Genomic DNA, 13,995 nt, shown 5'->3' on the forward strand with positions numbered 1-13,995 from the left:
CTTTTTATCACAAAATTTATTTTGTAGTATACTTTATTTACAATCTGATATGGTTGGACAACGTATACAGAAGAGACAGAGTTTTCCAAATATCTTTATTTAACAAGTGTAAGAGACCCTGTTATATATTGAACCAAAAGCACAATTTTGCATTGTCCGTCGGTATTGCATTATAGCGGATCAAGATAACATGAGTTGCGAATGGTGATAACCAAATAATAGGTTTGCAGACTTCGCAACCTAGCTGGATCAGCCACATATTCCTAAAAAGTTAAGGCACGTTTTAAAATATCAAGCTCCAGGTGAGGTTTGAACTAGCGACCGTTACAATTCCGATACGATATCTGTGGTCGCCAAGTAAGACTTGCGCAGTGGGGCGATCCTGTCAGTCATGAGATTGCAAGAAACATTACTGCGTTGTCATATAATAGGTTTAACGAGAGTTTACAAATACTTTACTAAAATATTCGTCAATGGGTCCTCGATTTATTGATATTTTTTGTGCCAAAGACATCAACCCGTATCGCATGATGAGATCACAAAACTTACTTGCGATAAAAATTGTCCGTTCACATCGCAAATTTTTTGTCAATGTATACAATCAATCACTTTCGTCTTATATCACAGTAACTTAATTACAGCGAAATTGCATTTTTTCCTTCAAAAAAACCACTGCATTGCGAAGTAATTTTCATAATTTAAATTATTTGGGAGCATGGTGTAACGTGGTATGGAAGAACCGCCCGATAATCCTGCTTGCGTCAATGCTTGTATCCATATGTATCTACATAAACACATGCGGGCATTCGACAAACAACAGTTTTTACTTTGGTTGAGATTGCTTCCGCAGACTAGAGTCTATAACTATTTACACTGGGAAGCGAAATGTTTTCACGTCAAACGTTTACATCGACTCTTCGAGTTTTAAAAACTGAAATAAAAGCGGCTGTGACGTTTTAGTGTATCAAACGTCACACATAGTTACCACGACTTGGCACACAAAATATTTCACTAAACATGCTCTATATCATTTCGAACTGACGTGTTTTAATTTGTAGCAGGCGTTTACGGATTTACGGAGATTGAGCGCCCAAAATAGATGGAAACAAGTCGTTACTGATTATTGTATCCTTTTCTTTCTACCATCCGTCGCGAGTTGCGGCTCAGAATTTCTTATTCATCCCCGAAGATATTTCTAGCGTCGAACACCTCTGGAAGCGGGTGATTTCATATGAAAAGGAGAGCAGCACTCCACATCGTGCAACATGTATCACTGTGCACCGCCTTATGAAAACATTGCGGATTTATTAGGGTCCCCGTCCATGTTTGACTGCCTCTTAAACCGTCGTGTCCTTTATTGTAAATACTATGCAAATGGATAAACTGTAGGATGGAATAAATGATCTTAAGAGATGCCGCTTTTACACGTGATAATCTCTCATCTCTGGTATCTTTTCTTTCAAAAATGATGATTAATATCATACGAGTATATTGTTTGTTTGGCGTGCCATGCGAAGATTAAAACTCCGCAGAATCCTTCAGATAGGCATTACGATTATACGGAAGAGTGTTACCTCGCCCTTGATCGCAATCATAAAAGGAAACCACACAAAGCATTAAAAGTAACGGCGTTTTCCATTCAATTGAAATCGAAAAAGGAACGAAATGTTGTGGGTACCTTTAAAAGGGGTTTCGCTGCTACCACAAATACTTCATTATCTCAACAACATTTAAATGGTGACTTCTGTATTCCGTTGGCCAGTATGACCCCCACTGGAGCAAGTTCGTGACGTAAACATACAGAATGCTTGATTTAGTTCAATAGCATGCAGTTTAAGAGTCGTGTGATTTTGATACAAACAAACGTCGTTTATATTACTATGTATTATAGGCTAAGGTTAACAGAATTTGACACCTCCGTTTGTACCGACCTGTATCATCAAAAACCACAGTGATTAAACGCGTGATGAAAAGTCAAGACGAAAACAGTGAGACCAATACATACAGCACAGTTGCGGATTCTTGGACCAGCCATGAGCAATCTTTTAACGTTCATTTAGACCGAGGTATGTTTCAGATGATCAGAAGTTAATTATTCGTTAATTGAATACAATGTGAACTAGATTGTTGTCCCACAGTTTCGGTTGCAGTTTGGCTGACCATTCTTCGTCAAAAAAACGTCGTTTTGTAAAATATTGGTAACAATAAAACTAGTGTTTTATATTTTTGCCTCAAGTGTTTTACTGACATGGATGTTCAATACTGCAGACTGAAATGATTTGCCTACATTGTCATGTTAGAATATTAAAGAAATTTGCAGAAACCAGGGTGAATTTAAAAAAAGTATTATTATGTTGTAAAGTGGTATGATTGCACTCTCATGCTTCATATTTACAGAAAGAAGTGTCAAAGCGTTCCCAGTGAAAAAGTATTGCATATATTTTACTATTTGGCAAGCTACCTTGATCATTGTTTGTGTGATCGGTCTATTCTTCGGTGCGTACCGAGTCTACGACACTGTGGTAAGCATTGGCGTTTGGCACTTTGACCTTCCACAACCAGCCAATGAGACGAAATACACTTTGTTGTTTCACACAGGAGCATTCCCATGAAGACAGCGACCAAAGAAACTCAAAAGGTAAATAAAGTTTACCTCAAAATCGTGTTACTTTGCTTTGCACAATACAAGTGGGAGATTTGATTTACAGAGTAGTGGGTTTGCAACTACTTTTCGTTCAATTGTTTCTAAATATATTGCACCTAAATGACTAATTTGCACTTCGACTATGTGAGCATTGCTCGGAGAAGTGGTTTCTTGTGAACAGCAGATAACATGTATGAGTATAGGTTTAAAGGCCGCAGTTAAGTCAATTGATTTATTACGTCTTGGTTGACACTAAAAAGTTGATTACAATTTTGGTTTGGATATATTGTTTGCGCTAAATAAATAAATTTTCATTTAAGTTTGCCAAACCAATTACACCAAGTTGTTAAGTGTGTGACATAAACCAGGATTTAAAAAAAACAGCCTGCATGGATAAATTATAGTCAACATCTCAACCAACATATTAAAACAGTCATTGACCAGGTGTTATTTTCACAGAAAACCATCTGCTGGAGAAATGTGTTGCCCCGATCGCACCAAACAATGCGAATTTCACCGAGGTTTTGAAAACCAATTACTCAATGGGAGATGAAGTAGACTACCAGTGTGACGCGGGATATCAACTTACTGGTGAAGGAAGGATGGTTTGCATATCTGGCAACTTGTGGAGACAAATTGGTCGGTGTCGCCGAAACGGTTAGTTGCAGTCAATGAAGTTGCGTTATTGTTGTGGTATTTCAACAAAACCCAAAAAATGAATGGTTTTAGAATTTACTACCATATCTTGGCCATGTGTTATATGGCCGAATACGAACACCTAAGTAAACAAACAGTTACAAAAATGGATGAAATGCTTCACAGAAAACCAACCTGAAAGTTGCAAAGCTCCTCTGAAGCAAAACAACACTCATATATTTGAAGTTTTAAATGACATTTACGCCCTCGGTGATGAGATTGACCACCATTGTATGGTTGGTTACCAATTAATCGGAGATGGTAAGATGGTTTGTGCAAGAAACGGAATATGGCGTCGGGCGGGTTATTGTCGTTTACGAAGTAAGTTATTAGCTGTACTAGAGTGAATAATTTTGGCAACACAGACCAAAAATCGCATAAATTTTGGTTTAAATGCAGCATGTTTTAAGGGTTGTTTCCAATATTGCACAAGTTAGTTAACACTTTCATCGGCATTCCAATAAAAGAACGCCATTGGCTGATTGTGATTTTTGCAGCCAACCGAAATAAGCAATGTTTTGCACCGATCGCACCAAACAACGCGAAGTTAAGCGGTAATTCGCAAACCAATTACACTTTGGGAGATGAAATAGACTACCAGTGTGACACTGGATATAAAATTACTGGTGACGGAAAGTTGGTTTGCACGAAAGGCGACCAGTGGAGACAAGTTGGCCGTTGTCGCCAAATCAGTAGGTCATTTTTATACACCCGATTGTACCATACGTTTTTCAGGCATTGGATATGCAACCTATCACGATAATGTCCGTTGTCTTTAACAGCATGTGAACCGCCAAGTAATGCAACCGCCCTGTTCAATCCATCAAGAAACAGATACACTTGGAACCAAACAGTATCATTCACTTGCCCACCTAACGAAGCTTTGCAAGGCAACTCATCTGCGAAGTGTCTTTTCTCAGGAAAATGGAATGTTAAGTTACCATCTTGCAACAACTATACAAGTGAGAATAGATTTGAACAACAAACACTGAGTAAATTGTAAAAATAGCCACGAAAATTGAAAATAAAGTTGACTTCTGGATTATTACAACTGAGTACGGAATAAAGAAACGTGAACAAACCAAAAAATGTCTTTCTGCATGATAAAAATCATGACATAGTTTAGACAACTTTGGTACACGGAAATTTAATAACAAAAGGTTAGTTAAAGATTACTGCCATCTGTTTATCTTGGTCATGGGTTATGTGGCCGAATACGAACAACGCAAACAAACAGAAAGTCATAAAATTGGATGTAATGCTTCACAGAAAACCAACCTGAAAGTTGCAAAGCTCCTCTGAAGCAAAACAACACTCATATATTTGAAGTTTTAAATGACATTTACGCCCTCGGTGATGAGATTGACTACCATTGTATGGTTGGTTACCAATTAATCGGAGATGGTAAGATGGTTTGTGCGAGAAATGGAAGATGGCGACAAGCAGGATATTGTCGTTTACGAAGTAAGTTATTGGCTGTACCAGAGTGAATAACTTTGGCAACACCAACTAAAAAACGTATAATTATTGGTTTAAATGCAGCATGTTTAAGGGTTGTTTTCTAATATTGCCCAACAAGTTAGTTAACACTTTCGTAGGCATTCCAATAAAAGAACGCCATTGGCTGATTGTGATTTTTGCAGCCAACCGAAATAAGCATTGTTTTCCACTGATCGCACCAAACAACGCGAAGTTAATCGGGAATTCGCAAACCAATTACTCCTTGGGGGATGAAATAGACTACCAGTGTGACACTGGATATAAAATTACTGGTGACGGAAAGATGGTTTGCACGAAAGGCGACCAGTGGAGACAAGTTGGTCGTTGTCGCCAAATCAGTAGGTCATTTTTATACACCCGATTGTACCATACGTTTTTCAGGCATTGCATTTGTAACCTGCCACGATAATGTCCGTTGTCTTTAACAGCATGTGAACCGCCAAGTAATGCAACCGCCCTGTTCAATCCATCAAGAAACAGATACACTTGGAACCAAACAGTATCATTCACTTGCCCACCTAACGAAGCTTTGCAAGGCAACTCATCTGCGAAGTGTCTTTTCTCAGGAAAATGGAATGTTAAGTTACCATCTTGCAACAACTATACAAGTGAGTATAGATTTGCACAACAAAAACTGCGCAAATTGCATAAATGACCACGAAAAATTGATAATAAAGTTGATTTATCGAATATTACAATTAAGTCCAGAACAAATAAATGTGTTGAGCTTGTCCGTCGCTGTGGCTATCCACTCGCTTAAGAGTCTGGTATAGGAAATTCTCCTACGATGTCAGTGCAATCAGCCACGCGTTTCATTTCAGCAAGCGGAAGCTCAATTTGCTTTGAAGAAACTATCTTAGTTTAGTGGGTTTAAAAGTGGCATCGGCTGTCGTTGCCAACAAAAAAATTAATTACTAATCTTTTGCTGGGAGTGGACGAAATGACAATCTTTCAATAACCACTAATTGACGTGATGAATGTACACTTAACCTCTTGATGTGTCCCAGATGAAATGCAGAGCTACTATATGATCTAGTTTTACACTGCTACCCATTCCACCATAAAGCACGATTACAGCGCCTTCTATGACGCCACGCAACAGTTATCTCGCTTTCACACGATCACGATCGGTGGCTTTGATCAGCGGGATCTCAAAAAAACGGGGCCAAAGGACAGATTTTAAGAAACACACATCCACACCCACACACAAACACTTTGAATAGTTTATAGGCTATTTTCTTCTCGGGTTCTGAAATTCATTTATATCTTCCCGAAGATATGACTTTTTGGCCCGAAACTTTAACCGTAATGGACGAATAATAAGAAACCCTTAAAACACCACAACGTAAAAAGACTATCCCACATTCTGCAAAAATTCAATGGAAGCCCGGACACGAAAAACTCTACAAAGTCACAACCGAAGAAAGCACAATGAGGCTCTGGATACAAAAATAACTCCAATTTCAGAAAATTAGCTCCCAAACAATGCAAGGGACGAACCTGTCTGTGAAGGAGATGTAAAATGTGAATGATGCCGTGAGCTATAAGGGCAACTCTGGATACGAAATTACCCTGTTTTCTTCTACCTTTTTCGTTTACCCCACCCCGGCATCATGTCCTGATAAAAAAGCCCGTGGAAGTAGGATGCAATTTATTGTTTGGTAGTAGTAGTGTTTACAAAAACGCTAAAGCAATGTATTATCCCGGGTCAGTTTGGGCTTTGCTTTGGCTTTTAAAATTAAAAGGTAAGAAGGTTTAAATTTATGTATCCGCATATTTGTACGAAAGTTACGTCGGTGTTTTGTTTCAAGGTCGCTGTTTCAACTCAAGTAATTATAATATGTCAATTGCTAAACACCTCGACCGACTTAAATAAAAATGAATATTACCTAGTTCTAATGTTCACAGCAAACGATCAGGAGAAATGTGTTGTCCCGATCGCACCAGACAACGCAAAGTTAGATGGGGTTGTGCACACCACATACTCGTTGGGAGATGAGGTAGACTACCAATGTGACACTGGATACCAACTCTTTGGGGATGGAAAGATGGTTTGTGTTAAAGGGAATATGTGGAGACGAGTTGGTTTATGCCGCCAAATTGGTAAGTGGTCGATTCTACACAATTAAAATATATACTGCACCATATGCTTTTCAAGTACCTACTACATATTTAACCCTTCACAAAACATGTCCAGTTAAACTGCTGCCGTTATCTCTAACAGCATGTGAACGAACAAGCAATACGTCCGTCCAATAGTGTAATGAGTGAGTAAGCTATAGGCTACAGAATCATTTTGCACCCAAAGATCTGTCAGTGATTTGTTTTAAAAGCATTTTGAAGAACATGAAATGCCAAAGGTCCTAGATAAAAAAAAATCCCAGACAAAATATGTGTGCAGCTTGTCTGTCGTTGTGGCTGCACAATCGCTGAACAAAATGCTACGATGTTGGGAAAATGCTCAGGATGTTAAAAGAATTCCATTTTTAGATAATCAGTGCCATCCTCCCAACAGCACAACAAACGGGGTCTACCAGCCTGCGAAGGAGATGTACAATGTAAACGACACAGTGAGCTATTCTTGCAACTCTGGATATGGAATAGAGGGCTACTATTTTCTTACCTGCCTCCAAAATGGAACTTGGAGTTACCCAGCCCCTGACTGTACAGTATTAGGTTTGTGTAAACATTTTTGCCAAGTACATCAGCGAATTCATCATTTTTATTTAGAGACTCCATCGTGCGTTAATGGGAGTTGGACGATGTACTTTCTTCCTTTTTTGAATAAACGAGAAGGTGTATCTGCCAATCTGGACCAGTATTGTACAACTTATCCCGACATGTGTCCCAAGCAATTACCCAGCGCTGTTGACGTAGTTTACGAGGAAAACAAAATCCATTACCATTATCGCTTGGCCAAACAGATCGTCCACATTGACCCACAAAGAGGTCTAAGCTGTCTTAATTCAGAACAAATCGACGGTCGACCGTGTCACCGTCATTACGCCGTGCGGTTCTGTATTCCGATTCCCGCAGGTATGTATGTTGCAAAAGTTGGAAGCAACAAAATTTCCTGGGCGCGAAAGCTGAAAACATTCATGGTTCTACGTTTCACAACGATTAATGAATTCTATGTTGACACAACAGTCCTACTCTTATAGCTGTAATATCATCAGGGATAGTTTCGAAATCTGTATTTAGTTGAATATACATATAGGCTATTTGGAGGATATTCTTCACTAAAGCAAAGCTATTCATGTGAACCATTCAGCCTTATTATTAAACCTTCAAATGATTTTGAATTTTCAGTTGGTTGTGTATTACTAGATGGCCCGTCTTGCAGCCAGCAATGGACCCCATACTTCAACTCAGATCGCCCAAGTGGTACAGGCGATTACGAAGGAATGGTTTCTCGTGGAGGGCAAACCTTTTGTCAAAATTATCCAACATCATTGGATGTCCGACTTGTTAGCTCCGGGGAAGATTATCGTACGAGTGGCCGAATTCTGCGACAATTGGGGGGTTCCGTAGCGTGCGTGACATCTTTTGAAAGTAGAATTTGTCCGGACTTCAAAGTGCGTTTCTGTTGCCAAGGTAATTTTAAAGAAATCTCTTAAAGCGGTCATGCCAGTGTCTTTTGAGTGTCGGTAATTCATTTTGCAGTATTAGCACTATAGTAGATAATTTGGTTAGCAATACTATCTGTTTGTTGTATTGTGTGTTGAAAAGTGAACTGTTGCGTCAAAAAATGTTTGAATGCTATTTTTCTTAACGGGTCTTGTGATTTGCAGAGATCAGCTGCTCGTCAGGAACGTGGACTCCATTCTTCAACCTCGACTCACCAGAAGGAGACGGAGATTATGAAATGATTGTTGATGCAAAGAGATTGCATCCGACCCAAATGTGCAGCGGAAATGTAACAGCTATTGATGCTCGAAATGTGGTTGGAGGATGGGGTTATTCACAATTTTACCGTCCAGTCTACATGGATACAAATGTTGGGTTTTGGTGCAAAAACTCCGAACAGCCCCACGGTGAACAATGCCGCGACTACCGCGTTCGCTTCTGCTGTGTTTAAAGTTCGTTGCCGTAATTTGCACAAAGCATTACAATCAATTGTACAGTAGTATCATGTACAGGGAATTTTGGTCGCTAACTTTGAATGTTTTGTTATTTTTTGCAGTTTTTTTTAACACCAGTGCAGTTGCCATCATTTTTTTGAAAAAGTTAAATCCCAAATAAATATAATGCACTATATACACCACAGGCGTTATATTGGCCGTCACGGTCTGACATCGGTCCCATACGAAAACGTAATGGCTAAAGCTGCAAGAAATATGAATGTTGGTGTGTACGGTTATACACATAAAATGGCATATATGCAGTAAGACCATATTATTTACTTAAACTTTGTTCATGCTATAATTTCATGTCTCCTCTTGTTGCTCTCAATGTTTATGTCCGCAAAACATTGAAAATGATGGAATATACATTAAGAAATTGTAGAGCGAAGTCATTCTTGATTTTACTGCATTCGTTACTTACTACTAGCTGCCGGAAGCAAAATTTCACAATGACTAAAGGTTTTCGGTGACAATTTAAAAGAGAAACTACATCATAATGAAATTTAAGAAATGAGACATGCGTTTATACTATAACACGGAAGTGTTTAATGAATAAAGGGTATGATATGGAAGGATCGCCCGACTTCGTTGGCCTTTAAACACTTGGGATTCTCACTATATGCACCACGGGCGTTATATTTGGCGGTCACGGTCTGACATCGACGTTTTGGTGGCATAAAGGACGTATAGCGCTACAAATTAAATGCCAATAAAAACATTGATTTTCGGGTCCACGCGAAATCCATACAGATTTGTTAACTGGCCCTCAGCGCTAAATGAGATTTACCGCCCAGATCAGCGACATTCATTTCAAGTCACCCAAAACCGACATTTATTTCAAGTCACCTGAAACCGACATTAATTTCAAGTCACGGTTATTTTTTCGTCGTTAATTTCTGTTTTAATGAACTATCTAAAAATTGTTTGCTGTCGAACTCGACAAGGTCGCGGAAAAATTATTTTATGCAAATGATTAGAAAAGGTAAAGTTACGTAGTATGGCAAATATAAACTGAACTGAAAATGTCTAACAAATATGATGTAATCATAACCCAACACTATATCAATTATTTCGATCGGAATAACGAATAACATGATAACCGATCGACTATACAAATGCTGCTCCCTAAACGCATGTATATCCTCAGAATCACATTGCAACCAAGTTAGATCAACTACTTTTCCTGACAAGTCGAAACTCCCGGCCAGGCTTGAACTCACGACCGTGGGCTAACCAGGCCCATCGCTCTTGCAACTGAGCTACGGGAGCTCAGTGGTTTCACGGGGTATATTGTGGCCAAGGTACACTGGTGCGCAAGCGCACAACCATCACATATATGTAAGGATCTCTACCACAATAATCCTGCCAATCATGCGAGGGCATGAAATATTACTACATGTATATCCTATAATCAGCGGAACTTGAATTTTGCTGTGCTTAAGTTCCAAACAACACGACAGAAATGCAGCGATTACCGTGTGCGCTATTGCAGTGAATGATATTTTTGAGTCGATTTGTGCAGTGCATGAAGACAGTACTTTGTTTTTCACATTAAAACACAGCGGGAAAAATCAAGGCGGGTCCTTTTGCGCAGCAACAGAGTTATCATTGCGTCGAAGTAAACGGCGCCTGTTTCTTAAATTCCTGTCGCCATGTATAACTTTTAATATTTTCTTTAGAGGTGCGCTATGACACAGCAATCGCAATAAAATATACTTTTATGATTAAAAAAATGCAGAGATTGTATATAACATACTTAAACACCTTAATTAAGGTGTAACGTATAATTGCACAATTACCCGCTTGCCCATGCGCGGTCGACTTAGCGCAGCAACAAACTTTGTCAAGGCACTATGGTTTTTCCTTGCATTTTACCGACTGTTTGTGGAAGGTCATAAGTGGAAGCCATCGCTTTTTAAGGCACTCTGCCTTTGTAGTTAAACCCTGATTTAGGTATCTCAATAATACCTCGACGTTTTACGAACAATGGACCGAAAATTTGTTGATAGGACTAACGTTTACGAATTGCCAAAGGCATGCGCTGACGGCGAATTTCAAGCACCCGAAGTAATGGAAACAATAGTTTCGATGGAGCACGTCAGCCAGAAAGGGGTTTTGCAAAGCCACTAATACAAGTTGCACGTGCTTTTAATACAAACAGTGCTATGCAACATCACGTAACGTCTTTTACTCACCCGCCTCAAAACTTTACATTATGTATTTGTTGCTTGCATTCTCAACACAACATTTTACGGTGCTCAAAGATTTTGGCAGAATCTTTGGTGAAACTGATGTTTTAATATCTATTTTCAACATAAAGATTCAAATGAAATCTGTAAGGATTTTTATCAGCTGTGAAGGTTTTTTAATCTTGAGTGTATTGCTGACACGTTTATTACTACTGTCGGTTTTTTCCACACCCATTGATTTTCTTTTTTTCTTTTTCTGGGTAAAAAGTGTTTGTTTAGTGCCAGGTTGCACCTGACAAAAACATATGCAATTTCACAGAGCCTTTTTCTTGAAAATTGAACAAAGGTTTATCAAATTTTCTTCACGCATCCCCAGTATCAGCGTTCAATTTTTTTAACGAAAGAACGACGCAACATTTAAATATGGCATGCTTCCTAATTATTTTTCGGTAACATTCAACCCTACTGAATTTGCACCAGAAATTTGCTTGTACACTTGTACGAGTAGATTTGTAAATTTGCAAAAGCAGTTGTCGCTTGAACTCAGGTAACTCGTAATAATGTGACTCTTGTTTATCTCTTCAAAATGCACGCGGTTAGGTAACACGCTTTATTTCAAATATGCATACGTAACAACAAAGGACTTTACACGATCCGGATTAATGTTCGACTATTATGTACAGAATTTCGGAAAAATTATTCACAACAAAAGCGGACACGGTAGTCATGGCACGGTGAAAAATGAAGGTGTTCGTCGTTAATGCACCAAAACCCAACATTCGTATCCATGTGGACCGGTCGTGCATACCACGAATAACCCCAGCCATCGAGATTAATATTCCGAGCATCAATAGCTGTTACATTTCCGCTGCACATTTGGGTCGGGTACATTGTCCTTGCATCGACAATCATTTCGTAGTCTCCATCTCCGTCCGGTGAGTCGAGGTTGAAGAACTGTGTCCACTTTCCTGACGGGCACGCGATCTCTACAAATGGGCACAAAATACTATGATTGTATAGCAGTTGTACAGAAACGGTGCTCTGAATGCTTCTCCACGACCTTTATTTATAAAAAAGATCAAGACAGTAAGGGTATATTATACGAAAACAAACTATTAAAGCGTTTTTGATGTTACCTTGACAACAGAATCGAACTTTGAGGTCCGGGCAAAGTCTTCCTTCGTAATCATTAATACATATTGCGTGTGCTCCGACTTGTTTCAACTTTCGACCACTCGCGCGGTAATCTTCATTAGAATTAGCAAGTCGGACATCCATTGATGTTGGGTAGTTTTGGCAAAGAGCTCCTCTGGTAGAGTATAAAACCATTCCTTCCCAATCACCAGTGCCACTTGGATTGTCCTGTTCTAAGAATCGTGTCCATTTCTGACTACAAGGCGGCGGGCCTGATGATTCAAAGTTGTAATTAATGTACGTCTCTAGAGAAGACTGCTTAATTTGTACCAACAGGCCCCACTAGAGAGGGTTGCAGAGCACCAGGGAGCGTGGAAATAGTAAAACGAGGCCCTAGAACACCGTTTTTTTGCCGACAAACTTACGGATTTTGTTTGTAAAGTCTGTGTTCGCCTAATATTTATATGATCTTTAAAAACACAAACAATCGCACCGGCACATGTTTTGCTCTCCGGGGCTCTGCGTATTTGGTTGTTCCCTTATTTGTCAGTACCAGTTCACACCTGTTTTTATAAAGAATTTGTTCCCGTAAAACATTTGTACCGGTTGAATCACATTAGAGCCAATATTTAAGAGCTAAGTTAAAACATTTAATTCCTTACCTTCTGGAATCGGAAGACAAAATCGCACGCCGTATTGTATGTTGCATACACGACCATCGATCTGTTCAGAATTTAAACAACTGAGACCTCTTTGTGGATCAACGTGAACAATCTGACGATCCAAGCGATAATGGTACGCCATTCTATTATTCTCGTAAATTATGTCAACGGCGCTGGGCAATTGCTTGGGACACATGTCCGGATAACTCCTGCAGTATTGGTTAAGGTTGGCAAAAGTCCCGTCTCTTGATCGAATGTAGGGAAAAAAGTACATCGTCCAACTGCCGTTAACACATTGCGGGGTCTCTGATATTAACAATAAAAAGTTAGTTTGAACATTAGGTTTGCAGGCTTGGCAACCCAGGCATTGCAGCCTAGCTGGATCAGCTTTTAACTGACAAGTCGGAGCAAGATTTGAAAAATCAACCTCACTGGTAAGCAAAAAGTGGCAAATGCCTGGGCTGCCAAGCCTGCAAACCTAATGATCGCGATACAATAGCTGTGATCGCCAAGCAAGGACCTGCGCAGTGGGGCGATCCTGCCAATCATGCCATTGCATGAAATATTACTGCGTTAGTTTCAACATCATTGAAATTAATTAGGAATGTAACGAAGCATTTCTTTGAATTACAATTTGAGTTATAAATTTTCGATGTAATATAACAGACGGAAAATGAAACTACAGATGTTCACCATCAATCTATCGTGCAAATTTTTGACTAAACTTAACCACACCAAAACGATTTTTACCCAGTACTGTACAGTTGGGTGCTGGGTAACTCCAAGCTCCATTTTGGAGACATGTCAGCAAATAGTATCCCTCTATTCCATATCCAGAATTGCAAGAATAGCTTACTGTGTCGTTTACATTGTACATCTCCTTTACTGGTTGGAAATTTCCGTTTACTGTGTCGTTGGGAGGGTTGCACTGAATACCTAAAATGGTAAAACATATCAATATAAGCAAGGATAAAATTTAACCTATATGTTCTGTTTGACTGTAATTTAACGCCTTTAATATGATTGGTTTGTGTGGTTTCATAAAA

The 13,995-nt window shown here is 39.2% G+C and overlaps 3 protein-coding genes across 7 annotated transcripts in view; 2 read left to right on the forward strand and 1 right to left on the reverse strand.

Annotated features, from left to right (window-relative positions):
* Positions 1 to 1,966: 1,966 nt before the first annotated feature.
* LOC145907224 (sushi, von Willebrand factor type A, EGF and pentraxin domain-containing protein 1-like) lies at positions 1,967 to 5,876 on the forward strand. Its single transcript, XM_082994653.1, has 8 exons — positions 1,967 to 2,066; positions 3,104 to 3,301; positions 3,467 to 3,601; positions 3,838 to 4,032; positions 4,123 to 4,302; positions 4,610 to 4,744; positions 5,269 to 5,448; positions 5,848 to 5,876. Exons 1-8 carry the CDS (start codon positions 1,967 to 1,969, stop codon positions 5,874 to 5,876), a joined length of 1,152 nt encoding a protein of 383 aa, XP_082850779.1.
* A 616-nt stretch (positions 5,877 to 6,492) lies between these two features.
* Positions 6,493 to 9,013, forward strand: LOC145907225 (uncharacterized). Its single transcript, XM_082994654.1, has 6 exons — positions 6,493 to 6,585; positions 6,749 to 6,943; positions 7,331 to 7,516; positions 7,571 to 7,876; positions 8,150 to 8,434; positions 8,632 to 9,013. Exons 1-6 carry the CDS (start codon positions 6,534 to 6,536, stop codon positions 8,916 to 8,918), a joined length of 1,311 nt encoding a protein of 436 aa, XP_082850780.1. The 5' UTR covers positions 6,493 to 6,533; the 3' UTR covers positions 8,919 to 9,013.
* Positions 9,014 to 11,757: 2,744 nt separating this feature from the next.
* Positions 11,758 to 13,995, reverse strand: part of LOC145906848 (coagulation factor XIII B chain-like) — an 81,219-nt gene continuing 78,981 nt past the window's right edge. For 4 of the 5 annotated variants that reach the window (XM_082994320.1, XM_082994322.1, XM_082994321.1 and 1 more), the window contains 4 exons: positions 13,700 to 13,885; positions 12,950 to 13,255; positions 12,290 to 12,559; positions 11,758 to 12,139 (listed from right to left, as the gene is read on the reverse strand). In XM_082994320.1, the coding sequence (XP_082850446.1) occupies positions 11,850 to 12,139; positions 12,290 to 12,559; positions 12,950 to 13,255; positions 13,700 to 13,885 (1,052 nt within the window). In that variant the 3' untranslated portion in view covers positions 11,758 to 11,849. Of the gene's footprint in view, positions 12,140 to 12,289; positions 12,560 to 12,780; positions 12,851 to 12,949; positions 13,256 to 13,699; positions 13,886 to 13,995 lie in introns of those variants that run through there. The other variant, XR_014402871.1, reaches the window with a different exon arrangement.

Source organism: Ascidia mentula, chromosome 6 (assembly GCF_947561715.1).
Source record: "Ascidia mentula chromosome 6, kaAscMent1.1, whole genome shotgun sequence".
Classification (NCBI taxonomy): Eukaryota; Metazoa; Chordata; class Ascidiacea; order Phlebobranchia; family Ascidiidae; genus Ascidia; species Ascidia mentula.

Excerpts from the sequence above, each read along its gene's own strand:
- LOC145907225 (XM_082994654.1), top strand. The coding sequence starts at position 6,534 with ATGTATTATCCCGGGTCAGTTTGGGCTTTGCTTTGGCTTTTAAAATTA. Across the intron at positions 7,877-8,149 it reads CTGTATTCCGATTCCCGCAG|TTGGTTGTGTATTACTAGAT; the intron begins GTATGTATGTTG and ends TTGAATTTTCAG. Across the intron at positions 8,435-8,631 it reads AGTGCGTTTCTGTTGCCAAG|AGATCAGCTGCTCGTCAGGA; the intron begins GTAATTTTAAAG and ends TGTGATTTGCAG.
- LOC145907224 (XM_082994653.1), top strand. The coding sequence starts at position 1,967 with ATGAAAAGTCAAGACGAAAACAGTGAGACCAATACATACAGCACAGTT. Across the intron at positions 4,033-4,122 it reads TGGCCGTTGTCGCCAAATCA|CATGTGAACCGCCAAGTAAT; the intron begins GTAGGTCATTTT and ends TGTCTTTAACAG. Across the intron at positions 5,449-5,847 it reads ATCTTGCAACAACTATACAA|ATGAAATGCAGAGCTACTAT; the intron begins GTGAGTATAGAT and ends GATGTGTCCCAG.